Source organism: Oryza brachyantha, chromosome 7 (genome assembly GCF_000231095.2).
Source record: "Oryza brachyantha chromosome 7, ObraRS2, whole genome shotgun sequence".
NCBI lineage: Eukaryota > Viridiplantae > Streptophyta > Magnoliopsida > Poales > Poaceae > Oryza > Oryza brachyantha.
Genome location: NC_023169.2, coordinates 535,214 through 560,356, shown reverse-complemented (window position 1 = coordinate 560,356; position 25,143 = coordinate 535,214). Strand labels below are relative to the sequence as shown.

General features: G+C 41.6%; 4 protein-coding genes across 4 annotated transcripts; 1 reads left to right on the top strand and 3 right to left on the bottom strand.

The window, feature by feature from the left end:
- The first annotated feature begins 2,956 nt into the window (after nt 1–2,956).
- On the top strand, nt 2,957–4,707 carry LOC102718097 (putative disease resistance protein RGA3). The gene has a single exon (XM_006658166.2). It carries the CDS (start codon nt 2,957–2,959, stop codon nt 4,460–4,462), a length of 1,506 nt encoding a protein of 501 aa, XP_006658229.1. The 3' UTR covers nt 4,463–4,707.
- Nucleotides 4,708–12,122: 7,415 nt separating this feature from the next.
- LOC102717815 (probable N-acetyltransferase HLS1) lies at nt 12,123–13,989 on the bottom strand. The gene is made up of 2 exons (XM_006658165.3): nt 13,455–13,989; nt 12,123–13,326 (listed from the first exon to the last, which is right to left on the bottom strand). The coding sequence occupies exons 1-2, from the start codon at nt 13,665–13,667 to the stop codon at nt 12,334–12,336; spliced, it is 1,206 nt and encodes a 401-aa protein (XP_006658228.2). The 5' UTR covers nt 13,668–13,989; the 3' UTR covers nt 12,123–12,333.
- Nucleotides 13,990–18,022: 4,033 nt separating this feature from the next.
- On the bottom strand, nt 18,023–21,352 carry LOC102717540 (QWRF motif-containing protein 2-like). The gene is made up of 6 exons (XM_006658164.3): nt 20,039–21,352; nt 19,646–19,765; nt 19,000–19,116; nt 18,816–18,905; nt 18,586–18,693; nt 18,023–18,490 (listed from the first exon to the last, which is right to left on the bottom strand). Exons 1-6 carry the CDS (start codon nt 21,128–21,130, stop codon nt 18,401–18,403), a joined length of 1,617 nt encoding a protein of 538 aa, XP_006658227.3. The 5' UTR covers nt 21,131–21,352; the 3' UTR covers nt 18,023–18,400.
- A 2,356-nt stretch (nt 21,353–23,708) lies between these two features.
- Nucleotides 23,709–24,579, bottom strand: LOC107304628. The gene is made up of 2 exons (XM_015839573.1): nt 24,350–24,579; nt 23,709–24,253 (listed from the first exon to the last, which is right to left on the bottom strand). Exons 1-2 carry the CDS (start codon nt 24,432–24,434, stop codon nt 24,057–24,059), a joined length of 282 nt encoding a protein of 93 aa, XP_015695059.1. The 5' UTR covers nt 24,435–24,579; the 3' UTR covers nt 23,709–24,056.
- Nucleotides 24,580–25,143: the final 564 nt, after the last annotated feature.

The following is a 25,143-nucleotide window of genomic DNA, read 5'->3' as shown; positions in this document are numbered from 1 at the left end:
ATTGAGCTCAGTGCGTTTAGGTTCAGGACAGGTTTTCCCCTGGTTAAAAACAAAAGAAAAGAAAAGAAAAAATAAATGCTACTGAATTGAGTATGCCAACCTCTTCAAAATAGAAGCTTGGAGCACACAATTTCTCATAAATCAGGCGAAAATATTTAAAACATAATTACATTATGATGTGAACATTTGAGAATTTAGATGATCAGGTCAGGTGCAAAGCTTCTGAGATCTCTTCCTGGCAACCCTATGATCTGAACTCTGTATGGACCGGGCCTCACATGTGAAGATATAGTTGTAGTGAGGCGGAAGTTGAGATCTTGTCTCTTGTCCTTGCGGTGAAGGAGTTGTAGTCTCGGAAGGCCAGCTGTGGCCGTCGGCTCGCCACCTTTGGAGATCTGTTAGGAGTGTAGAGAGGTCTTGTCCCTCCCCCCTCTCTGCTGGTGTTGCGCTTTGTTTCTTAGTCACACGTCTAGTTTAGTCATCATGTTTGTACCCCTCGGGTCTATGCCTTAAGCCTATCAGGCCTCTAGGCGTCGCATATCAAAACTCTTTCCTTCTAATATATTGACGTGCAAATTTTTTGCGTGTTCAAGAAAAAAAAGAAGGTGAGATTTCCGTGGTGAATTTTCATAAATGTGGTTGGCTAGTCAGCTGACGTTCAAGTGGTTAACCATAATTATATTGTTCGAGCAACATAGCCAGTCAGCTATTTAAGGAGATGAGTTTTTTTACTTTACTTGAAAATGGTATATAGAGTTATCATATTATAGTGTAAAAACTTATTACCTCCTATAACTTGGTAGTTGAAGATAACAAAATTTTATATTAAAAAATTTTCACCTAGAGGTACTTTCTCAAGAAGTAAAATTCTCATAAATTTTGATATCTAGAGGTACTAAGGATGGTAAAATTTTCCAAAATTTTGGTACCTCGAAGTAACTCATACTTGAAGATATTATATTTTTACAGTAGAAAATGTAGTATCTCAAGGTAAAGTTTCAAGTATGGTAAAAAAAATACTCCCTCCGTTTCATAATGTAAGACTTTCTAGACTTGCCTAGATTCATATGGATGCTAATAAATCTAGACATATATATAAATTATATACATTTATTAATCAATGAATTTAGACAAGGCTAAAAAGTCTTATAATATAAAACAGAGGTAGTAGATGTGAATTCAAGTTTCTGTATTTTGTTCTCACAGTTTTCATTAGGGGGCTACTACCCCACGGGATCCCGTTTTAAAACGGGATGATACCGATGAGGTATCAAATACGATACCCCGTCGGTATCAGATCTAATACTAGAAACAGGATGATTCCAATGAAGTATCAAACACGTTACCTCATCGGTATCAGATTCAATACTAGAAATGAGATGATTCTGACAAGGTATCAAACATAATATCTCATCGGTACCAGATCTGATATTGAAACGATATGATTCTGACGAGATACCTCATCAATATCAGATCTGATACCGCACCAGTAACATGTGATACCAGTGCGGTAACATCTGATACTTGGTTAGTATCGCCTAAAAAACCGATAAATCCTCGTCATCATCGCCACCGCCGCTAGCTGCTCCCGGCCATCGCCATCATCATCGTCGCCACCGCCGTCGTCGCCGCAGTCATTGTCGACGCCCGCGCCAGGGTGTTCGACGGGGAGGCCACGGAGATAGAGGATCCCGGGTCACCCAAGGGTGTCCTGCCTCAGCGGCGTCCAGTTGCAAGCGTAGCAGCAGCCGTCGTCACCTCCACCATGAACTGCTTCTGCGACGTCGACCTGCCGCCGTGGTGGAGGCGCTTCATAGCGACCATGAGACCATTGGGGAGCATTCCATTGTACATGCGCAGAAGCCACTGGCGCCGAGCCGAGCCGAGTAGTTGTTGGTGAAGCCGGCCAGGTGCGCCGCCGTGAACCGGATAGGCTTCTCGCTGGCGATCTCTTTAAGGAACTTCTCGACGGTGGTGTCCCGTATTGGGAGTCCGGCGCCACCGTGTACATCGCCGCCGCCGATGCAAAGCTTGTGTTGATATTAACGGCTGGGAGGCCATTCTTCTTGACACATCTGTACACGAGATAAACAATACGTAGTTGGATCTCGTTTCAATGGGATCTCGTAGTATAGTATTTTTGTTTCATTAATAGACAAGACTGACCAAGTAGCATAGATAATGAAAGCTGTACAGATAATTCTATATATTCTGTTCAGCGGTCAGCACAAAAGAGTTGTTGATGTTCCCTCTAGTCAAGTTTCACAAACACGTGTATTTTTAGTTTGACCCATCCGCATAAAGACAATGCAATGCCATTATAGTAGCACCTTCGTTAATCAATACAACGTATGCATTGCTAAGTAAACAATGACTCCAAAGCCCCACTACAAAATTCAACTCTTGCTTTTATTTATGGACCAAAATTCAAGTCTTTGATAGTTCAATTTGTTATTTTAGAGTCAAGTTTTGCCTTTGATGTGTGTGATTGGAAGACTAGCGAAAATGACATGAACCCAAAAGGAAACATTCAGGAAAAAAAAATGTCTTCCTACGGTGGTTGCTATTTCATTAGAGTAATTTTACTATCCTCGATAAAATACTAGAACGTACCGTATTTTCTAGCGTAAAATTTGGTACCATCAAATACTACCAAAATTTTTAACTATAAATTTTGGTAGAAAAATATACTTCTCAAAAATGTTAAAATTGCCAATCGATCTTTACTTACTTTCTCATCAACCATAAAATTTCCACTATAAGATTTCCTCCAGAAAACCTATAGGTTGGGATAAATTCTAGGTGCACCTGGAACTGTATAAACCACAGTCCACAGGGCACATTGCATTCTCCTTAATTTCTACTCATCTCAATCCCGTCCTCCGAAAAATTTCAGACTGCACCTTCTCTCAAGTCCCAGTATTTGGCTATCCATGAAATTTCAGATTAGCTACACATGGAAAACATTTTCTGTGCGATTGTGAGCGATCTTGCCAGTAGATCCATATCTTTCCTGATCAACAAGTGTTCTGAGAAGAGGCACCAGCCGGCCGCTGAGAAGAGGCTGCAGCGTCTGCTGCTCCGGGCCCGTATCATCGTGGAGGAGGCAGATGAACGGCTCATCACAAAGCATGCCATGCTGCAGCAGCTGAGCATCCTAAGGAAGGAGATGTACAGAGGCTACTACACCCTCGACAGATTCAGGCGCCATGGCCATGAAGAAGGCAGCACCAAAGATCACAAGGTTAGTGATGACAGCTTTGCAGCATCCAGCAGCTTCAATCCTGCCAAGCGCATCCGGTTCTGCAGGGTCAGTGGCCAGAGTTCAGAAGAGCAGCTGCTGCTGCAAGTTCTTGGCTGCCTTGGGGTCACCATTGAAGACTCGAGAGAACTTGTCATGCTCCTGAGCAGTTGCCCACGTTTGTGCCATCAGCCATACAGCATGCACCTGCTTCTAGACATCGCTTTGTTCAATCGTCAGACGGAGATGGAGCACATCATGAGCTTCCTGCTCAAGGATGACACTCCTGGTGCTGAAAGTCCTGCTGTCCTGCCGATCGTTGGCCCATGTAAGGTTGGTAAGAGCACCTTGATTGAGCATGCCTGTCGCCACGAAAGGGTGCGAAACCGCTTTCGTCAGATTGTATCTTTCAGTGAGGATGATCTACAAGATGCAAGCATGGTGACTCTCAGAGATTGTGGTGTAATCAAGCATCAAAACCATGAAACTGGTGGAGCAGAAAGGGTTCTGATCGTTATCGAACTAACCAGAGACATCGATGAGAGTGCCTGGAGTAGATTGTACTCAGCTTCCAAGAGCTTTGTTGCCAATGGTAGCAAAATCATAGTCGCAAGCCGGTCTGACAAGATTGCCAGGTTTGGATCAAACCAAACTCTTAGAGTAAAATACTTTACCCAAGAAGCTTACTGGTACCTTTTCAAGGTTCGCACATTTGGAAGCGTAGATGCAGAGGAGCACCCAGAGCTGGCATCGATCGCCATGGATGTGGCCATGGAGCTGAACGGGTGCTTCATGAGTGCAAGCGTCTGGACTGCACTGATGAAAGCTAATTTCAACGCTGAGTTCTGGAGCATGGCTCTGTCGAGCATCAGAGAGTACAAGCACACGAATTTCCTAGTGTACGGCGTGCACCGTGATTATCCTTGGCAGGCGACTGAACCAGCGTATGTTAGGAGAGTGAACAAAAATCCCTCTGAATATCTCGTGATTTCTTACGAGTATCAGACATGTTCTCCTGCTCGTGATGCTGAAGTTTCCGAGCTGAATATGCAAGAGTTTCTCTTTGGGAGTGTCGTGCGTCAAGGCAAAAAGTTCAAGGTTGTCGCATGGAGATCTCACCTTCCGCCTCACTACAACTACATCTTCACATGTGAGGTCTGGTCCATACAGAGTTCAGGTCATAGGGCTGCCAGGAAGAGATCTCAGAAGCTTTGCACCTGACCTGATCATCTCAACGAACTGAGCTGGATTGAAGTAAAAGAAGACTACCCTGGCCTAACACAACCTCGTATGTATAGGCCAATACCAATTGAATATCATCTGGTACTACTGAGGTATCATCCCTAGTACCTATATAGCATTATTCTTTCCGAATGTGATGTTGTGCTATACTAGTCAGATTAATTACTATTCTAGTGCTGATGTGTATCGTCGGTATCTTGAGTAGTTACCGATAAGACATCAGCTAATACGACCCTAATATCAATTATTACCAACTGCGCATCAGTCGATATCGTTTTCGAATCAATCAATACATTTGATACCGGCGCGGTATAGATTTGATACCAAATGATATGTTGATACCTTATAAGAATCATCTCATTTAAAACATAATACTATACAATAGCAACACTCATTTTAATAGACAACGCAATTGACCTTTAGTTATATGTTTGATCCTTCATCTTATTTAATTTTTTTTATAAATACTCAAAATATATGTTATAATTAAAATGCATTTAGTAATAATCCAATCACAAGAAAATAAATGATAATTACATCAGTTTGTTAATAAGACGATTAGTTTTTTTGACTAACAATTGCTTTACTAAAATATGGCATTTATATATGTGATACAAAAGCATAATCACAAGTGCGTACTTTTGATTACGAATCTAATAATATAAATTTTGTGTCATAAAATTATATCCTAATAAATTAATTGTCGGTCAAAATCTTGTAAATACACTTCATATTTTTGGACAGAGGGGGTAGAGCTTTTATGTATATTTTTTAAATACGGAGAACCTTTTTGGATAATCGAATGAAATGATCTTGGCCCCTACACTACTCATCACTACACCAACTTCAAGTGAATAGTTTTTTTTCTATGGCCTTTTTGGTAGAGATTCCCGTTCTTCGATTCTCTGGAGAATCACTGAAATCTCATCCAAACAAAATGATTTAGGTTCTTAGATGAATCAAAAGAAACAATTTATGTTTTTTTACGCACGACAGGTGAATCAGCCAAAAGGCAGATTGTACTTAGGATAGGAGCTGACCTGTTGATGAATAATGTCACCTCCGGTATTAACTGTATCTGTATTCAAAATGGGCTGGGCTTATCAACATGAGCCTCGCCTCTCGCAGCCCATTATATTGGTTAGAATTGGAATGCATGTTGAATCCTACAGATTTTCTCTATATAAAAAATTACAGAAACAGTTCGATGTCAGCAGGAACATAGATAGATAATTTCCTGCATTATTCCAAACAAGGTGTGTTAGTCTTTCTGAAAAAGGTGAACAAAAATTATGAGTCATCGTGGCTACATTAACTGTCCATAGATCGTCTTATGAAACTGAGTCGTAGAATTAATTGTGGTTATATGATTTCACCCATCAGGTTTTAAATTATAGTGCTCGTGAATAAAAATATGTTGCGTTATCTTTAGAAAGAAGACAAGATGTGAGAAAAATAAAAAGCTAATTAGAGCCTCATAAAGTGATTAATTAATGGGGTATCCAATCTTATCATCCATCCAAAAACATCAAGTCCAATACCTAAAAACCCATCAGATCTTTCACAAAAAAGATTACCTAACACCCATCATCTAATCCAACCGCACGTACGAGAGCACTAATCAACAACAAGTTCGTATCATGATCAATAATTGGGGTCACAATGAACCTAGCTATCACACACATGATGGAACAAAATTAAACGCAGAAACGCACACTCCAATTAGACAATTACATTAGCCCCATATCATGGAATTAAAAGGCATTGCACTTTGTTTTACTACTAAACTATATACTTCCTTCCGTTCCAAAGAAAATCCATTTTTAATTTTTAGATACGAATGATTGACTCTTCGTATTATTTAAAAAATATAATTAATATTTTTATTGGTATTAGATGATAAAATATTAATAGTATTTTTACATGTGACTAACTTTTTAATTTTTTTCAAATATAATGGATGGTTAAATGCTGGACACTCATGCAGAAGACGGATTGTTAAACTAAAAAAGTTGCAATTAATATGACGGATGGTTAAACTAAAAAATTCAGTCTTTTTGTGAGGGAAGAGTAAGAAGCTACTAGGGCCATGCTCGTTTGAGAGTAACTTACCCCGGCATGAAAAAGGTGATAATAAATTAGTACATGATTAATTAATTATTAAAAAAATATAAAATAGATTAATATGATTTTTAAAATAACTTTTCTAAGAAAACTTTTGAAAAAATAGACCGTTTAGCCGTTCGGAAATCATGCGCGTGAAAATGAGAGAAATAAGTTAATTTTTTTAGAACGAAAGATAAAGTTAACTTATAACGCGGCCTAGGACCAAAAATGGGATATATGTTAGGTGCCAGGTGGAAGACATGTGGGCCCCACCAGAATGGTAGGCAGACATACTGGGCCTCGAAAGCGTAGCTCCATGCCAGTTTGTGGGCCAGGCCTCTTCCATTCGAGATGGCGATGGCCAAGAAAAAGGCCAGCTCGTGGTGGGCCCGGCACGGCCCAAAAGGGGTTTTGTTAAATTAAAAAAAGAAAAGGGAAAATTAGTCAGCCATAAGGCTAAAGAAAAGAAGAGATTTGGTTTGTTGATAGCTAGAGAGGGATAGATGTCTCCATGATCTTGCTCTAGATTTCTGTTGCAATATGATCTCGATATCTTTTTTGAAGTGCAAGGAAAAGATATTAATTAGTGTTTCTTTTATTTTGTTTTCCTTTTCTTGCACAAGTGTTGTCAAAATTGGCTGCCTCGAGTGTAAAATCTAGAACTTGAACATTGCAAGTCTATTTAGTGAGTGGACAGACCTATTGTTCTAGCCATTTGGCCAACTAGGCGGCTTTTTCAGTTTTTATCTTTTAAAACGAATAAGGTAGTATTCACTTTTTTTAAGATAATGAAAATAGGTTATATATCTGGTCTCTTTCATTAGGCACACATGTGTATAGTAGTTTTCTAATAACTTGTAGAAAGTATTTACATGGAAATAGTTGCACCCTATAACTATGCACTTAGAAATAAAATTCATCATATATTCCCTCCATTTTTATTAATAGAGTAAATTTTCATAAAACTGCAATTACTTTGTCAAATTACCACTTTGCTATAACTTTAGATTGGTCAAAATTGCAATAATAGCAAACGATTTTATCATAAAACTGTAACTTTAGCCCCTGCATGTGTAACTGTATATGACATATGAGGCCAACTTGCACCGATACATGTGTATGACATGCGGTCCCAAAATGTTATAAACATCTAGCTAAAAGCTAAAATTTATAGAGAACTGATAGTTTTGCGAAGAAAGTTACAATTATATGAAAATTACTCTTAATTACAAGACATGTTAGTTTCAATTTTTTGTTGTATAAATAAAAATGGAGGGGATAACTGATATCCATGTATAGAACTATAGATGTGGCGAAATTGTGAGGAGTCAAAGTGTGCAAACTAAGTTTTCCAAATTCCTCTGAAACTGTTGAGCCAGCTGAACTGACAGCCAGCAGAAAGAAAGAAGGAGACTGAACAACGAGTGAGAAAGGACACACAGTACCACTGAAGAAAGAAAAACAAAAACAGTAGATTAACGAATAAGCACTGCTGATACAGCTGCTTCAATTCAATCATCATTCCCAGTGAGCTAAAACGACCTTACTACGCTTGCCACTATTCGCCGGCATGTCAATCGCTTTCCCTCTTTTGTAATAATGCAACAAGAAGAAGAAGAAGAATACAAGAAGCAGATCAAGAAGAGGAAGAAGAAGATGAAGATGACGATGCTGGTGTTGGCCTGCTGGCTGCCGGAGTCGTGTGGCTTTTGCTACTGAGATTGATTGTTCAGTTCATCAGAATTCAGATAAGAAACTCGACCATCTCAGCAGGATCAGACAAAGAATGGGTGGGTGCCAGTTCAGAAAGGAGAGAATATATACGGCGGCGGCAGCAGCCAAAGCATTGCTGCTGATGTCTTTACAGGATGCGCATAAAATCACTCTTTTTCCAGTTCTTTTCAGGCCTAGTAAAGATTTTATGCCTTGGGGACAGAAGAGATTATTGACACAACATCAGCCAAGGGGATCTCATCGATCTCTTCTTTGAGCATCCGACATAATATTGATGTAAGCTAGATTCCATGTTTTAGGACTAGCACAAAAGCTTAGACTATATATTCCTAGGATTTCACTTCTCCATGCCAAGTAATTAAAAGCACAAAATATATACGCCAATAATATTTCATCAAAATATATATTAAAACTATATAGCTAGTGACATATATAGGAATTTTATGGACATTTAAACAAAATTCTACTGGATGAGTTGCCAGTCTGCCCACATATGGAAGGAAATTAATCCAATTGAGTTTTGAAGATGATAGTTTTAATAAGATAAATATTTACTTCGTAAACGACATAGCTATATATAAAAAATATATGTTGTAGAGATCACGATATTTTTATCCCATTATCCTAAAAACTCGAAATGAATATATATCGCAGGCGGTCAAAATCGAAGATAATATATGCGCGAATCCATTTGAGATGCCAATTGTTAGCATATAGCCAAAGGATTTTTCAGCACTTGTCATGCATTCTCTTCTCCCCATAATTAACAAGATGGATGTGGACCTTTGATGCCTATGCAAAACACCATGATTGAGCCTGTCCATCAAGTCGGTTAGCTAGCTAGGTCAATGTCTTGAAGTTAAGCACGTACAAATCGATCTAGCTTCATATCTCTATCTCTCTCGTCCACAGCGTCAAGAGACGATGTGTCGGCACGGCCTCCCTCCATGGCAGACAGCTACCGTCCGAGTTGAAAGCCATGTATATATATTTTTGCTTCCTTCTTAGTTAATCTACTTGCTTTTTGTTCTCTTTCTTAAAGTTGATTAAGATGGAGAGACAATAAATAGATTAAGAGAATTAGGATTAAAACCAAGGACAGAACCAAAACAAAATATTAGTGGAGGCTGGAAATACTTGTATTTAATCTTTAGATAGAGCTTCAGCGGCTCTTTTCGTAAACCTATAAACAAAAAATTTAGTGAGACTTTAGCGGAAACTCCATAGATCTAGAGCTCATAGTGGGATTAGAGACCCCTAACATCCATGTTAGATCCGTCACTGATTGAAACCATAGTAATTAATTAATATGCATGCAAAAAAGAGATTATGGATAAGATTGTTAGGAACATATATACACAGGCATATATAACCGAGACACGAATTGTTAGAGATATGATCCGAATTATTATCTATAACAAAGATACGTATGGAATACACACATGCATGAAATAGGTAGCATGAATGCAAGTTCATGGGGGCACTATAGCTAACTAAATAATATACTATTTAAATCATTAATATTTTTTTGTGTGTGTTTTTGGACGATCGAGCGTGTGTTTGGCTTTCGTTTTCCCGGGACTTTTGCTGCAACAGATTGAAAGGGGCCCCCATGCTTTGAGGTTGACACCACGGCTGCAATTGGCCAAATTCGAGTGTCGCTCTCATGCCGCACGCTTATTAGAGCTACCTTCCCCACTAATCTATCCATTTCATATAAGTAATTAAAATGGAATTACAACTTGGGCTACTAGATAGAATCGATCGCTAATTAGCTCGGGGCTCCGATCTTTGTTTGCTTTATATTAATCGCCGAGTTGCTCATAAGTTTCATGCATGCTTTATATATATTTATATACTTTTACTCGGAGCATCGCCAACGGAAGTTCTAACGACACATTGCAAACGAAAAATAATATATTAATAAAAGCTCTACATACGTGTTTTTAACGATAAAAAATAATTAAACTACGATAAAAAACCAAAACTTCTAATTTAAGATTCAAAATTTAAAATTTAGCTTATAAACATAAACAGAAACGAAAAGATGAACAGTAAAAACTAGGTATGGCCAAAACTATAACTAAGCATTCCTTATTTTCTTTATGTGTTTCCTAATTGTGTGATCATGCCTTTTGTCTGTCTCGTCCCGATTGCGAATCAAGAGCCAACCGCTCTCCCCACAACTGAGATGGGAACAGGATTCCAAAAATTTTTTTTGCCAACTTTTAATCGATAAACACAAAAATTTTAGGATTAAAAACTAAATTGGGCTTATGTTAAGGCTCTCGTTGCATGCATGTTTTGTCTTGGAGAATTTTGTTTCCTCAACGAAGCTATATTATTTAAGCTCAAAGTGAACGTACATTCTAAAAGCTCAGAGAATTTTGTTTCCTCGACGCCATGGCATGGCCCAGCCCCAGCTGGTCGGTCTCTCCATCAAGATGTTGAAATGGAAGTCGAAGAACACCATGAACACATGAATAAAAATCCCACTTTGATCGATCGGACGCTGAAAGGGACTTCATAATTAGCGGTAACTACTACGATGGCGGCATACTATGTTAATTAACAACCCTAGTTTGTTTTTGACTTTTCAGTGCCCAATCCATTACAGTGACTATATATATTGTCGATTTAATGATATTCCGGTGGAAAGAAAAATAAATAAATTGAGCATGGTTGTTAAAAAAAATACACATATTGCAAGTAAGCGTTATATATTTTTCTTAGATTTTCACCCACTGAAACATTTGATGAAAATAATCATTTCTAGTCTTAACATTAATTATGATAGATTTAGCGACGTTGAGCACAACATTAAGATATATAATACATACATACATATATATGTGGTCATCTGTCTACATGTGGGAGATATCAAGAGAAGAGAGAATGGCTACCAATTACATTTGGGATTAAACCATTCAAAAACACAAGTTCAATGCCTCAAAATCCAATTATTTTCTTTAAGAAATATAGACAAATAAACTGCTGATACTATTTGAAATTCTAAGCAGAATGGCACAGCTCAACTCCTTATTAAATGCATATATATTACTGTGAGCAAACATGTGGTTTAATTATGCAAATCAAAACACCACAGCACCTGCAACTGCAACGGCAAGATCACATCATTCATGATGACGGTCAAGATTCTATTCATGGCTCAGATGATTGTGCAGTTGCACAAGTACAACTCATCTGTTGCTCTTATGGCCCTACTAAAATCTCCCACTGTTCTGCTACATGTAAAACAAACAGCTGCAAGATTAGCTTACAAACATTCCATTTCCACTTCTTTTACACAAAACAAGAAAAAGAAACCACTCACTCTAAAATATGTTTCAAAATATAAACATTTCTACGTGTATTTGCCAATATTAATCTAAACATAAAATGAATCTCGACATATCTCTATATATCCATTTTGCGGGACACATAAATGCTCATATTTTAAAACGATTTACTTTCTCAGGTTTTTTAGTTGATACAACTAACTTTTGAATCTACGTTTTACTCTTCGTCTTATTTAAAAAAATATATATAATTACTGATTATTTTATTATGACTTGATTTATACTGAACTAACTTTAAGTATGATTTATAGTTTTATATATTTAGATAAAAAATTTAATAAGATAAAGGTTAAACGTAAATTTAAAAGTCAATGACATCAATTAAAAAATCGAAGAAAAACCAGAGGAAGTATTATATGAGTGCTTTCAAAACATAACTATAAATATTCTATTTAATAATATATTAAAAATGTATATAAATTCTTATATTTTAGGGAAGGAGTGAACACAGATTAAGCCAAACGTAAAAAAGCGATCGACGGGTATATTCCACTGATGTAACTATGAACAGATTCATTAATTATACCCTCACAAAAACAGCGAAATTACACGACGGTCCTCGTCAACTCTTGGCCGTCGGATGCGTGATCTACGGCAGATAATCGACAGATGAAACTATGTACTGTTTGGAGTAGAGCGATGGATGTTGAGCTAAAACTCCCTTGGGTCTACGAAGATGGACTTCCCCGGCGGCGCCTTGCTCCAGTCGCCCAGCGCGCCGTCGCCGTACCCGTCGGCGAGCCGCTTGATGCACCAGAGGTCGTCGGCGCCGAGGCGCGGCCAGTGCGGCACGCCGGCGCGAAGCGGCTCGCGGGCGCCGACCTCGGTGGCCACCACGCGCGCCCCGGCGCGCCGCGCCACGTTGTGGGCGTGCCGGAACAGCGCGCGCGCCAGGCGCGGCGCGGCGGGCCCGTCGCCGCCGAGGCCGTAGACGAAGTGGAGGCCGAACGGCTCGAACAGGTTGGGGATGGACGGGATGCCGAGCCACGGCGCGGCGCGGTCGGCGACGCGCGTGGCGCGGGCGGCCGCGCGCCACAGCCGCGGCGCGCCGCGCACCTCGAGGCGGAACGCGTCCTTGCAGTTCCACAGGCTGGCCACCGCCCACGACGCCGGCGGCGACGCCAGGAGATCCTCGACGCCGCGCCACCGCGTCCCGCGCGGCACGGCCAGGAACGTGCCGAGCGAGAGGGCGTTCGACAGCACGGCGTCGATGTCGCGCGGGAAGAACTCGACGGAGCCGAAGCGGCGGCGGTAGAGTAGCTCGGCCTCGCGCGCGTCGAGCCGCACGACGGAGGCGCGCCGCGACGGCGCGAGGTCGTGGCCGAACACCGGGTGCACGAGCACCGACGGCGTGCGGAACTTGGCGTAGCCGCAGGCGCCGGTGAAGAGGCGCACCGACGGCTCGTTGTCGCACTCGGTGGCGACGTAGGCGTACTCGGCGCCCATCTGCCGGAACCACTCCTCCATCCTCTCCACCAGCTTCCTCCCGATCCCTCGCCGCCTATGGCGCGGCGACACCCGGAGGCCGAGGAGGTAGGCGACCTTGGAGAACAGCTGGCTGCGGCCGCACGCAACAGTCTTGACGCAGCCGCGGACGACGCCGACAATCTCCGTGCCGAGCGGCCCGCCCACAACCTCCGCGACCTGGATGGAGCACATCCCAATTCAGCACCAGTATATATCTCCACGATCAACAATGGCGACGCGACATACATCTCTCGCGAGAGAGATCACTAGATCAATGCGCAGCAGGAGCAGCCGCAGGAACGTACAAGCATGAGGTAGGCCGGCGAGTGGCGGACGCGGCAGAGCGGGTCGCCGAGGAGGTCAGTGAAAAGGCAGAGCTTGCCGCCGCTGGGTCCCACCTCGCAGGCGCACTCCACCTGCTCGACGCCTGCCCGGTCACGGCCGCCGTCGAACTCCCGCACCAGGAACACCGCCCCGCCGCCGTCCACCTCCTCCTCCATCAAACTCGCCACCACCATCCTCCGACCAGTCAGTCAATCACAGCGAGTTTCTCTGTTCTCTTTTCTTCTGTTCTTGGTTTTGGTGCGTGGCGACCGAGCTCGAGAGCGAGCACTGCACTGCAATTTATAGCGAGGGGCTCGTGGCTGTTGGGATCCGGCGGCGCGAGGAAGACGAAGAGGAGGAGGGGATTGGTGGTGGTATGGTAGTGGCGCGAGTGGAGGTGTGGGTTAATGGCGGGAACGACAGGACGGGGGGCCACGTCGACGCTTTCTCTGCCATCTGTACTACACCTCTCGGAATGCTTGGGGGGTGGGGCCCACATGAGGGTTAAACTGTCTTCTGCTCCATACCAAAACTGGACTTGCTAATTATTTTGTGGTTAGTGGTGGTATACTGCTAATCATTAGCAGTACAGATGTTGCTGCTGGGAAGTATGCATGATTAGTTTTGGCTCATCAAAAATGGAGTAAGAGATACTTCTGCACAATCTTTGCTTCATGTCTTTTATCATGATTAGTTAGTGATGGAATTATCTCATTTGTACTTGGTACTGTACCATGCTTATGTGAATTTGGGAGTATTATTCCGGTGTCGTTCACGCTTATGTTTATAAACCAAACTTTAATTTTAAAAGTTGATTTTAGAGTTGTTTTTTGATTTCTCGTCTAAGTTTATTACGGTGATCAATATGTCACATATGTGAAAGTTTTGTCAATAAATTAGATTTTGGTTATTAATAAGTCGTGCAAATGATAAACGTAAGTGAAACGATGGTGTTGTAAATTATCATTGAAGATTATAATTTGGAAAGAAAATACTTAAGAACTCTTGACATCCTTCTTGTGCTAGTATTATTCAATTGAATACAACCTCATAAACTAGGTAATACAAAATTACAAATGACGGGTAACAAATTCAGTACAACAAAACAAGGATACCGAGGTAAAAATACGTGAGCCAAGCAAATCCTAACACATTATTATGTCTAAATGTATATTTTCTCGCTCGCAGCATAACAAAACATATCCCCACCATTTTAAGTGTTGTAATTGCGAAACATCCATAGGTCTTCTGGCTAGCTCCATGAGGCGGCAGGCTAGCCAGCCTCGTTTCGAAGCCTCGCTTCTACCTACTTAATTGATATTACATTTTTTTTTCTAATGTTTAAGTTTTCTTAAAACGCAGTCGTTACCTATCAAATAGGAACGGATAATAATTAAGATGAGCAGCAACCTGATGGACGACGACCGTCAGCTAAGGAGAAACAAACGTTCGGTCAATCGGCTGCTAATTTGGCCCTGTAGATCGGTCATGGAGGAGGACTGTGCATCGACCATGACAACAAACCTATCGAAATTATGGTGGCGGTTCAACATTTCTGTTGAGCAACACCTGCAGCCTCAGGTGTGTGTCTCTCACGCCACGTCAGCACGCAAACCTCCTGTGTACGATTCACCGGGTGGCCGTACCAAGTTACAGCCCCAGCCAGCCAGAGAGTGAGAGAGAGATGGGGGAGTCGCTGTCCGCTTCCTCCGGAAGATCTGGGCCGTCGGATCCGCGAGGGACGGCGCCAGATGGCGGCGCGGGAAGAGCGGCGGCTTTGGCTCCGCCGGCGACAGGTGGGGCCCGCGGATATGAACGGTCGGGGTACGCGACGAGATGGAGATGAGAGGGAGAGGGAGAGGGAGAGGGAGAGCCAGCCACTTGCGGCGGCGGCCGTCGCCGTCGACGTCGCCGGCCGGCCACGCGTGCCGTAGCGTAATCTGGTCCGTCGCCTTTGGCAAATATTAATTCCGGCCGGATGTAACGTGCTAGTAGCATCGATCGCTCGAGAAATACTAATTAGTACTAATGATTAATTAGTGATAATGATGATGAGACGATGGAGTATCACCGTTATCCTTTCGCTATTGGATCTACTAAAGGCTATTGGTTCTTACTACCTCTATTCCCGTTTCATATTGTAAGTCTTTTTTTTATTTGTCTAAATTTATTTATGAATAAATGTATATAATTTATATATGTCTAGATTCATTAGCATCTATATGAATCTAAACAATGCTAGAAAGACTCACGTTACGAAATAGAGGGAGTATTAACTAATTAATCTATTTGTTTATATGTTTGACTTTTTTTACAATGTTTTAAAAATTTATTATAAATATAAAAAATGACAAATCATACTTAAAGTTCTTTTGATTATAAAATAAGTCACTGATAAAATAAATGATATTTTCATAATTTTTGAATAAGACAAATGTTCAAACATTACAAGTAGAAAGTTAAACATCTTATGTTATGAAACGAAAGGAGTATAAAAAAACTATACTATTTGGGCACTATGAAGAAATTCTTATGTTAACTTATAAAGATTTAGCTATTAATTAGATTACTCATATTATTAACAAAATTAGGCATTAGACTAAATAGAGAATACGGTACAATTGCACTAGTTATCGACTATTTCATCGATTCAATCGACGAATTGCAGGTAGGTAGCTGATGATATTGGCATGCTGCATGCATGTGAATGTTGGACCATGTCACCGGCACCAATTGAGTCCTAATTGAGGTTTGACTGGTCCAACTCGATATAATCCACTAATTGATAGAGTACTCGCTTGCTAGTACATATTCACATATTAATTGATCGCTAGCTCCAACTAATTTGGTTGAGTTAGTTAGCTAGCTACCCCTCCGTATTTGAATAAATGTCATCGTTAGCTTTTTATGCCATTTATTTTATTTAAAAACTGTGTGCAAATATATAAAAATGTGAGTTACAATGAAAATATACTTGGTAATAAATCTAATCACAATGGTAATTAAAAAATAAATAAGATGAATGATTAAACGTGTACCAATAAATCAACGACATCCTCTATTAAAATACGGAGTAAATAACATATAGCTGAAATCAATTATCTTTAATTAGCCCTCGATATTGTATATTAGAAAATGGACATATGTTCTTTTCATTAATCAAACAGGGCATCGAAGAAGTGGACGCGGCCCAATAATATATATCGTGTGGATCGATCAAGGCAGTGGGAACAATACAGCAAAGGACCTGGGCTGGGTCTGGGCCAAGCACCTATCTTGGTTGCCATTTGGCCCATAAAAATACTACTCCCTCTATCTTTGACGTCGTTGATTTTTTTACACACGTTCGACTCTTCGTCTTATTCAAAAAAATTACATAATTATTAATTATTTTTATATTATTTTATTTATTATTAAATATACTTTTATGCACATATATAGTTTTATATATTTGACAAAAAAAATTGAATAAGACAAGTAGTCAAACGTATATAAAAAAGTCAACGGCGTCAAATATTTAGGGACGGAGGTAGTAGTACAATGTAATTTGAGAGATGGTTTTCGAATATGATTTAGCAGAATTGTGGATCCATATCCATAGCTCAAAACACAAGGGAGAGCCCAATCAACTTAGAAAATGTAGGATTCCCAAAGTATTATAGAAGTTTTATGCGTATTACAGCCCCAACAACTAAGGTTTATAGGGTTATTTATATGTTTGGTTACATAATTCTCTCCTTGATAATAAGGACATTTGTAGGAGTACAAATGTATAGTTTTTGGGAGGGCCACGTTGTGCTACAGGGTAACAGTAGGCAGTATATATCTCTCCCACAGCGACACCTGTGCCACGGCCCGCGTCGTCCGCGCCAACGGCAGAGCTCCACATCCTCCAGGTCCCGATCGTATACAATAAATCAAGGGGCTGTCATGGTATAATATCCTGCATTAAAACAGAGTAATTTCTATGAGGTATTCGATAGGATATCTTATTGGTACCAAATCTAATCTAGTACCACACAGTCACAGCTACTAGTTTACATGTGCTTGAGCTTTACTCGGCCAAGCCCACCAATTCAGTGCCCAATGGGCCCTACAGACCTGCAATCCTGCTCTGGCCAGAAGGTCTTCCTGCCAGTTGAAGACCGGATTTCGATGAAGTCCCCTCTAGCTGGAAGGCCTACTAAACCATGACTTGGCCCATTTTGTTCGAGATCTCTGATGGGCCGGTATCTACCCTCCAACAGACTTAGGCCGCGTTCGGCAAGACCACTAATAACCCCAGATTATCTTATTTTTTTCGTGCACGCTTTCTGAATGAATGGTTAAACAGTGTATTTTTTTGAAAATTTTTATAAAAAAATTACTTTAAAAATCATATTAATCTATTTTCTAATTTTTTATAACTAATAATTAATTAGTTATATACTAATCTATTACTGCGTTTTCCGCGCTACATATAACATATACCGGCCTTAACATGTTAAGTTACATAAGAAACAGCGAACAAAGTTTCTAATTTGTTAGCTCTCCCACGCTTGCAGAAATTCCAGAGAGAGGTGAACTGCAAACTGTCATACAAATTACAGCAAATATACTTGCAGTTTCTCTATATATGTGCTATAGCACCAGAGTCATGAGTACTTAACGAAAGAAAATGCACGGTAGTCCCATCAAGAAGTTAAGCAGACTTCTCAAGATTCCGTGACCACAACAGCCAACAGGCTATGAGCATGCAACAGCCGAAATGTAAGATAAAAGTGCCATGGTTAAATAAAAACTGGCACATTGTGACAAATGTCAGAGACTCAAGAGTTCACAACTAAATTATCATTTCTCTTTAATCTATAGACTCATGTAATCCCAAGAACACAGTAAAATGTCAGCCAACCTCAGCTACATCCTTTAGCCATATTTTTGTTAAACATCAGTATGGATACTCTGAACTAGAGACGCCTTTACCCATATTTTGGTGGCTCAGCTGAATCATTTGCCCTTGTAGACTACTGTACTTCACCTGTTTCAACAATATTGTTGGAAGAAATGAGATTTCCTACAGAGTACAGACATATCAGATCTGAACCTGATCAAGCAGTATTATGTCATACTTACGTGCATCAGTGCTAGTGTGGATAGCAACTCTCTGCACTGCGCCATTAAAACCTGTTCTTGAGTGGCAATTCTGGACAGCTGACACACCAACACATTTGTCCTGGCTAGCTGCAGAAAGTAGCAGATGACTTCAGGATAACTCAAATAATAAAGGTGTGTAGTTGTTTATAATGTTCAGTTGTACAATATGGATCACATCACTTGTATATATGTCAATGTCACTGTGTAACCTTAGGCAGTAGATTACTCATTGAATTCCTCATTGTCTGCATGACATCAACTGCAGAGCTAACAGCATTCTTGACAGCCTGAAAATCTGCCTGCAAAGTATGAGGTTTCAGTTCCAAACATCAGATATAATTTTAATTGGATGAAACACGAAGAAAGATATAGGTGCTTTATCAGGTTTCAAACCATTGCTCCATCAGAGACAGGAAGCCGCAGTACGGTAGCATTCAGAGCTTCTATTGTTCCTGGCAGTGAACTGGCATACTTGTTCTCCAGTAAGGACCACTCTTCCAGATATTCCATCTGTATAGTGTATACTCATCAGATTTTATCAGAAACAATGATTGATAAATCAGATTTTAGGTTATAGATAATTGAAAAGCTAATTACTCATCGAGATGTGCTAGATTTTGGTTTAAGTTAGAATGCATATTGGTTGATCTAAGGATCAGGGACAAATTATGACCCTTCAATTAGGATGATTAGTACAAATGTACAACTTCATTAGTCCATATTAGGTGTAACAAACAAGTTATAACAGTTGATTTTTTTTTAACTTTACAACTAAGCCTAAACACAAACCATGTGCTTATCATTTGGACAGGCAAGGAAATCTGCAAGTAAATGGCAGAGTACTATTTAGTACTTACAGTCCCTGTAACTAACTGAGAAAATAGTGACTACTAGTAGAGTACTAATGCTCAAATCTCATAAATGCATTTACTAAGAGAGATTATGAAGAATCACATTTGATGAATTCCACTGAAACAATTCAGATGATGATTTGACTATATCAAAGGTGTAAATTGGCACCAGAACAGAGACTTCTTACTTGGCCTCTCAGAATAGCCATGAGGTTGCAATTGTGTCTCAGAAACTGTAACTGCAACTTCTTGAGAGCAATCGATTTGTGCATCCCTAGAACAGTGACCCATGCACCACACAAGTGTTTCTGCCATGAAGAAAGAAACAAATTTGGGAGAAATATGAACAGTCAGTAGATCATGAACTAGTAGATAGTTATTGCTAGATGTACAAAAAAAAACCTTCACTTCATGAATGCCGGCAGCCAAAAGATGCAATTTTGACAAACAAAACTTACCGACAAGTTTCATCATATGTGCATCTAGAATTTCACCTTACTTATCTACAATTTGGTCCTGAAATTCATAATTTGCATATGACAAGTTTAAGTTTTTGTCCAAGAACAGTGACGATCGCTCACCTGAGCATTCGATGCCTGCGCAGAGATCGCGGCGTCGGCCTGCGCATTGGCGTGCCGCCATTGGAGATGCCGGTTGTGCAGAAGCCTCAGCAGGTGCTCCTCCTCGGCTTTGGCGGAGACGCAACCGGAGGAAGAAACCTTAGCTTGCAGCTGCAGCTTACCGGCAATGGCAGATGCTGCCACTGTCGTCAAGCTCCTCGCCGGTGAACTGGCCGCCGTCTTAGTCGGAGGTGGCTGTTTAGGCGACGGCCTCGTGAATGGCGAAGAGAGCAGCCCGTTGAACAGTGACTTGACTGACTTCTTCTTCGACGTCGCCGGTGGCGGTGCCGCCGTCGTCGTCGTCTTTGGAGACGGCGAGGTCAGGAACCTGGGGGTGCGCGACATGAACGGCGTCGAGTGGTCGGCGAAACGCTCGGAGCGGCTCCCCATGGCGTCCCTCGTGAACCGCGCGGGCGAGGCCATGATGCTTCTCGGAGACGGGCGCGCCACGGGGGCGAGCTTGTCGTCGCCGTCGGGTGAGCCGGCGGACGACGTCGCGCTCTCGGTGTCGTCCGAGGACACCGCGGCGCGGAGGGGGTTGGGCCCGGGGACGTCCACCGACGCGCGCCGCGGCATCGTCTCGTCGAACGCCAGGTACCGCGCGGCGACGGCGCGGAAACCGCAGGGCCCCGCACTCGCCGCCGGCGGCCACCGGGCGTCGCACACCTTGGCGCGCATCGGCGCACCAGCTGCAGAACTAGACCTCTTCTTCTCCGGCGACGCCGCGATCGTCGCCGAAGAGCGCGACAGCTGCCTGCCCTTGCCACCGGCGTCCAAGCAGTAGCTCGTGCCCTGGAACGCGACAGACACGGTTCTCGCCGCGGTGTCGGCAGAGGCCGGCCGCCTCTGCGCAGCCGGGCCCGGGGACGCCGCGCGGCAGGTCGCCGACGCCGAGGCAGTGGTGGAGACGAGATAGCGGGAGGCGACGACGGCCTTAGGCCTCGACGGTGACAGCGCCGCGCCAGCGCTCGCCGTGGCCGACGACCGGCGTCCGTGCTGCCGGCGCGACGTGTTCGTCCTAGACGCCACGGCGGCGCCGGCGTCGACGACCATTTTCTCCTAAAAATCCAAGAACACAAACAAAAACGCAGTGCCTTACCGATCGAACAGTGGCATGAACTGCATCACCAAATCGACAAATCAATCAATCACTAATGCTGCTACTTATGATCGATCGATGACGATGATTTAATTATTTTTGTACGATCATTCTCGCTTTCCATACAAATCTGCTGCACATGTGGTGTACGTGTGAGCGTTAGATATGAATATGATGATGGTACTGAATTTTTGTGTATTTACGAGTGATTCAATTTTTTATTTTTGCCGTGATGAACGTATATATGGTACTAGACCAATGGATCGATTCACTTATTTACACACGTTGCATGAGACCGTGATGATACTCTCGTACTTGGATCTTTCAGATTATTCTGGATCTTGACATTGTTTGTACACCAGTATCTTTGATTCTCTGCTTTTCTGGTTACTTGGGTACGTTAAATACTACTCCCTCAATCCCTAAATATTTGACGCCATTGACTACACGCCTACTTGTCTTATTCAAAAAAATTACATAATTATTAATTATTTTTTTACCATTTTATTTATTGTTAAATATATTTTTATGAATATATATAGTTTACATATTTGATTAAAAAATTTAAATAACACGAATAGTCAAACGTATATAAAAAAGTCAACGGCGTCAAACATTTAGAGACAGAGATAGTATATGTTAATTTCAGAAACTTTTCTAAGAAATATTGATAAAAATATTATATACCATTTAGAAGTGATCATAATACGTAAGTTCATAAGGTTGCCTTACGAAATCATGTAAGGTCATGTTTAGGGCATGTTTGTAGCAGTGATGGCTTCTCTTGAAATCTAATATTCCTACTAATATATTGACGTACAAATCTTTCGAGAAAAAAGCCAAAGGTTTTACATATTGTCAGCAACCAGCCTTTTGCCATCAATATTAAGCTGCTTACATAGGGCATGCCTTCTTTCTTAAATGGGCCTGACGTGTTCATCCATGTATTGGGCCTAGTTAAAAATTTGGCACTCTACGCCTTTGTCAAGACAGAATAAGACAGGATATTTTCAGGTTTCTTCAGTACGGATTACTCGTGATGTTTCTTTACTAATGATCATGATGGTATGATAAGGAGTTCCTAATCCTAATGGCTAACTAATTCATGATCCATCAGTCACATGTATGCCTCCATGCCTACGGCACACGGCGCTTTTCCGTGACACATACATCAACGGTGTAATCAAACGTACACCATCACTTCAGAATTGCTTCTCCATTCTTCTGCTTCTCTCTTAGTGTTAACCTCAATTAACCTAAGAAAAATATCATCCGTTCAATTCACTTTGATTTTTCATGCCATCTTTTCAGGCTGATACATGTCTGCATTCGTTGCCGTTGACGTTATGCAATATATTTAACAGTTAACACAGATGATCACATCAAAGACAGCATCACACTCCTTTTCTTTTTCTTTCATTTTTTGTTCTCTCTTATGTGTGCTGTGATGTTGATTTAGTTCTCTGTTTGCTTAATACTGTATGTTCATTTCAGTCGGAATGTAATTATGTCAGATTTCATCTTTGTCTGATATGTAAATGTTGTTGTCTAGTACAAGTCATCACATTTACCTGCAAAACTAACACCTTATTAAACAAGACTGCAGACAAATATCTGCCAATAAATCAGTACCTACTAATTTTGTACTTATTTCTGTGTATTAGTCAGAGCTGCTGTAGGTTATCAGTTAGCCCACGTCAAATTGATCAATCAACTCTGATAATCAGAGTCAGATCAGTGTAAAGGACTACTCCTTCTGTCAAAAAAACCAATTCTCCGGTTTCCGTGTCCAACATTTAACCGTCTGTCTTATTTGAAAAATTTTTAGAAAATTAGAAAAAAATTAGTTACACGTAAAGTACTATTCATAATTTATCATCTAATAAAAACAAAAATATCAATCACAATTTTTTAAATAAGATGAATAATAAAAAATTATAGGTAAAAAATAAAAAATTGGTTTATTTTAGAACAGGGAGAGAGTAAAAATTATGAGAACATGACAAACACAAACAGGTAGCAGAAGTAGTATACACAGATTGCTGTTGTTGTGAGTGTCTCAGTCTCTATCCATCCTTCCCTGTTGAATTCTGTATGGTCGGCTCTCAACTACCAAGTGCAATATTTGAATGTGTGATGTGACATTGATGAATTTTTCTACAAATTAAGAAAATCAAATCTGTCTGTGCTCTAGAGTTTTCCATGAATTATCAAATAAACGGTGGTTGTTAGCCCGCCTGCCAGTTTGCACATTTTTCTTACCTTGCTCTATCAGCAACATAAATAAATTCGTCCAAAATACTTTTTTTTTCAATTTCCGTTATTCTTGTCAATTAAAGTAGATATAAATAAATGCCGGTTTGAAAATTTTTTCTCAATATATGATTTAATTTCTGCTCTATTCCTTCTACATAAACGGTGTGTTCAAGTTTAAGCCAACTTGCTAATCAAATCATTCGTCTGTGAATAACGTTGAATCAAAATCTAGAGAAACACAAAGCAGATGAACAAATATGAACAAAATTACGACAAGAACAAAATTGTGTCTGTACATTCAGCAGCATAGTATTCGTAGTAATGTACAAGAATGAAAAAGCAGAGGAGCATATGTATACCAACTCATGAACACAAGCGAAACGCATAGAACCTCTTGCTACGGTCCACTACCCGCTTTCGAATCCAAATAATTTCATCCCCTTCTCTAAGAGAATTGAATTCAAATTGAACTGAACGGATTTCGCGTGAAATTCCTGCAGATTCCTCCGTTTCAAAATTCAAACGCAGCCTGGGACGTCGCGGTTGATCAAGAACACAAAAACTGCATCAGATGGATCATCATCATCGTCACCACCATCAGTCTCTGAATCGGATGAACAGAGCTCAGAAAGCGCAGCAGAAGGAGACCAGGCGGCTCCACGCGGCGGCGGCGGGGCCCCTCCTCCCGCTCGTCGTCCTCCTGCCGCCGGGGACGCCGCCGTGCCGCGGCGGCGCGGCGTCCATGGTGCGGAGCATCTCCCACATGACGTGCACGTCGCTGTACTCGCACGTCCGCACCTCGTTCCGCAGCTTGCCCAGTCCTGCAGCACCACCGGAACGGCTGATCAGTCAGTCTCGCTCTCGCCGTCGCCGGCGAACCAAACTGGAAGCGGAGGGAATCGCGGAGTTGCACTTACCGGTGGTTCGCCGGAGGCCGAGGCGGGCGGTGAGGCCGAGCCACACCCGCTTCACCGGCACCGCCGCCCGGCCAAGGCACGACATGGTCGGTGCTCGGCCCCTCCTCTCCTCTCCTCTCCGGACGCCGCCGCTTCCTGGTGAACTCGATTGCACTCTCTCCTCTCGCCGTCGCGGGCGATGTCTTTCTTTCTTTCGGAGCTCTGTTCCTCTCTCACTCTCTCTCTCTCTCTCTCTCTCGCAGCTCGTGAGCTTAGCTTGATTTATAGGCGAAGACGATGGCGTCCGTCGGGGCGGGCGAGTGATGTGGACGCGGCGGCGGAGGAGGAGCGCGCACGTGGATGGACGCGACGCTGCGGCGAGCTCTCCATCCATCCGTCGACGTCGTCTTCTTCCTTGGCGCCTTAATTTCTTTACCCTTCCCGCCACGCGCGGTCAGTGATCCGACGGCTAGGATTAATTCGACACTCATCAATTTCATAAACAAATTTTTTTCTTCAATTGATTTTTTAATAGAGTGCCCTTTAATCTTTATTTAGTTTCGTTTGTATGGTTTATTATATAAGAAATAAAATAAAATGTTTCTTCAACTCATAATGTCAAAAATGTTTTTTTGTGTGTATTGTGTAGTTTTAGTAGGCGATGGCTTACAGTATAACACTAATCTGAAATCATGCATTTGGCAACATTCCAAACGTGAAATGGACATGAACGATAGGAAGATGGATGATGAACTAGTGAATTTGCTGACAGATATAACAATTGCGTTCGTGCAAGTATCTGTCTAAACTCCCAA

Bases quoted from the DNA above. Each gene is read 5' to 3' on its own strand.
- LOC102718097 (XM_006658166.2), top strand. From the start codon at position 2,957: ATGGAAAACATTTTCTGTGCGATTGTGAGCGATCTTGCCAGTAGATCC.
- LOC102717815 (XM_006658165.3), bottom strand. From the start codon at position 13,667: ATGGTGGTGGCGAGTTTGATGGAGGAGGAGGTGGACGGCGGCGGGGCG. The intron at 13,327-13,454 runs GTACGTTCCTGC...TGCTCCATCCAG, and splicing joins CGCCGGCCTACCTCATGCTT to GTCGCGGAGGTTGTGGGCGG.
- LOC107304628 (XM_015839573.1), bottom strand. From the start codon at position 24,434: ATGTCGTGCCTTGGCCGGGCGGCGGTGCCGGTGAAGCGGGTGTGGCTC. The intron at 24,254-24,349 runs GTAAGTGCAACT...GTGGTGCTGCAG, and splicing joins CGGCCTCCGGCGAACCACCG to GACTGGGCAAGCTGCGGAAC.
- LOC102717540 (XM_006658164.3), bottom strand. From the start codon at position 21,130: ATGGTCGTCGACGCCGGCGCCGCCGTGGCGTCTAGGACGAACACGTCG. The intron at 19,766-20,038 runs GTGAGCGATCGT...TCTTCATGGCAG, and splicing joins CGCAGGCATCGAATGCTCAG to AAACACTTGTGTGGTGCATG. The intron at 18,491-18,585 runs GTAAGTATGACA...TTGTTGAAACAG, and splicing joins CCACACTAGCACTGATGCAC to GTGAAGTACAGTAGTCTACA.